Raw genomic sequence first — 408 nt, forward strand, 5'->3', positions numbered from 1 at the left:
ACCGAGCAGCAGCAGCAGCAGCAGCAACAGCAGCAGCAGCAGCAGCAGAGTGCTGCAGAGCTTGCAGCAGCAGCACTGCAGCAACTTGCTGCTGTCGCCTTCTTCCTTGACTGCTCGCTGCCTCCACCGTTGCTGCCAAAGGTAAGCTGGTGCTGCATGCGTGCTGCTGCTGCTGCTGCTGCTGCTGCTGCTGCTCCGCGTGCTGGAGCTGCTGCGACTGCTGCTGCTGCTGCTGCTTCTGCTGCTGCTGCTTCTGCTGCTGTCATTGCTGGTGCTGCTGCTGGTTGATCGGCAGTCTTTTTTGCTGCTGCTGCGCGGCGGTAGTGCTGTAAGCCCCATGCTGCTGCTGCTGCTGCTGCTGCTGCTGCTGCTGCTGCTGCTTGTGCTGCAGTTATCTTGCTGCCTCGC

At 61.5% G+C, this 408-nt stretch overlaps 1 protein-coding gene across 1 annotated transcript in view; it reads left to right on the forward strand.

Moving 5' to 3' along the window:
* The window catches only part of EMH_0062720 (uncharacterized protein), a gene marked incomplete at both ends in the record, with an annotated part of 3,830 nt that overhangs the window by 3,205 nt on the left and 217 nt on the right, over positions 1-408 (forward strand). The window contains 2 exons of the mRNA XM_013498063.1: positions 1-141; positions 392-406. Coding sequence (XP_013353517.1) covers positions 1-141; positions 392-406 — 156 coding nt within the window. The remainder of the gene's footprint in view (positions 142-391; positions 407-408) is intronic.

Source organism: Eimeria mitis, genomic scaffold (assembly GCF_000499745.2).
Source record: "Eimeria mitis Houghton genomic scaffold, Emh_scaff3152, whole genome shotgun sequence".
NCBI classification, from domain to species: domain Eukaryota; phylum Apicomplexa; class Conoidasida; order Eucoccidiorida; family Eimeriidae; genus Eimeria; species Eimeria mitis.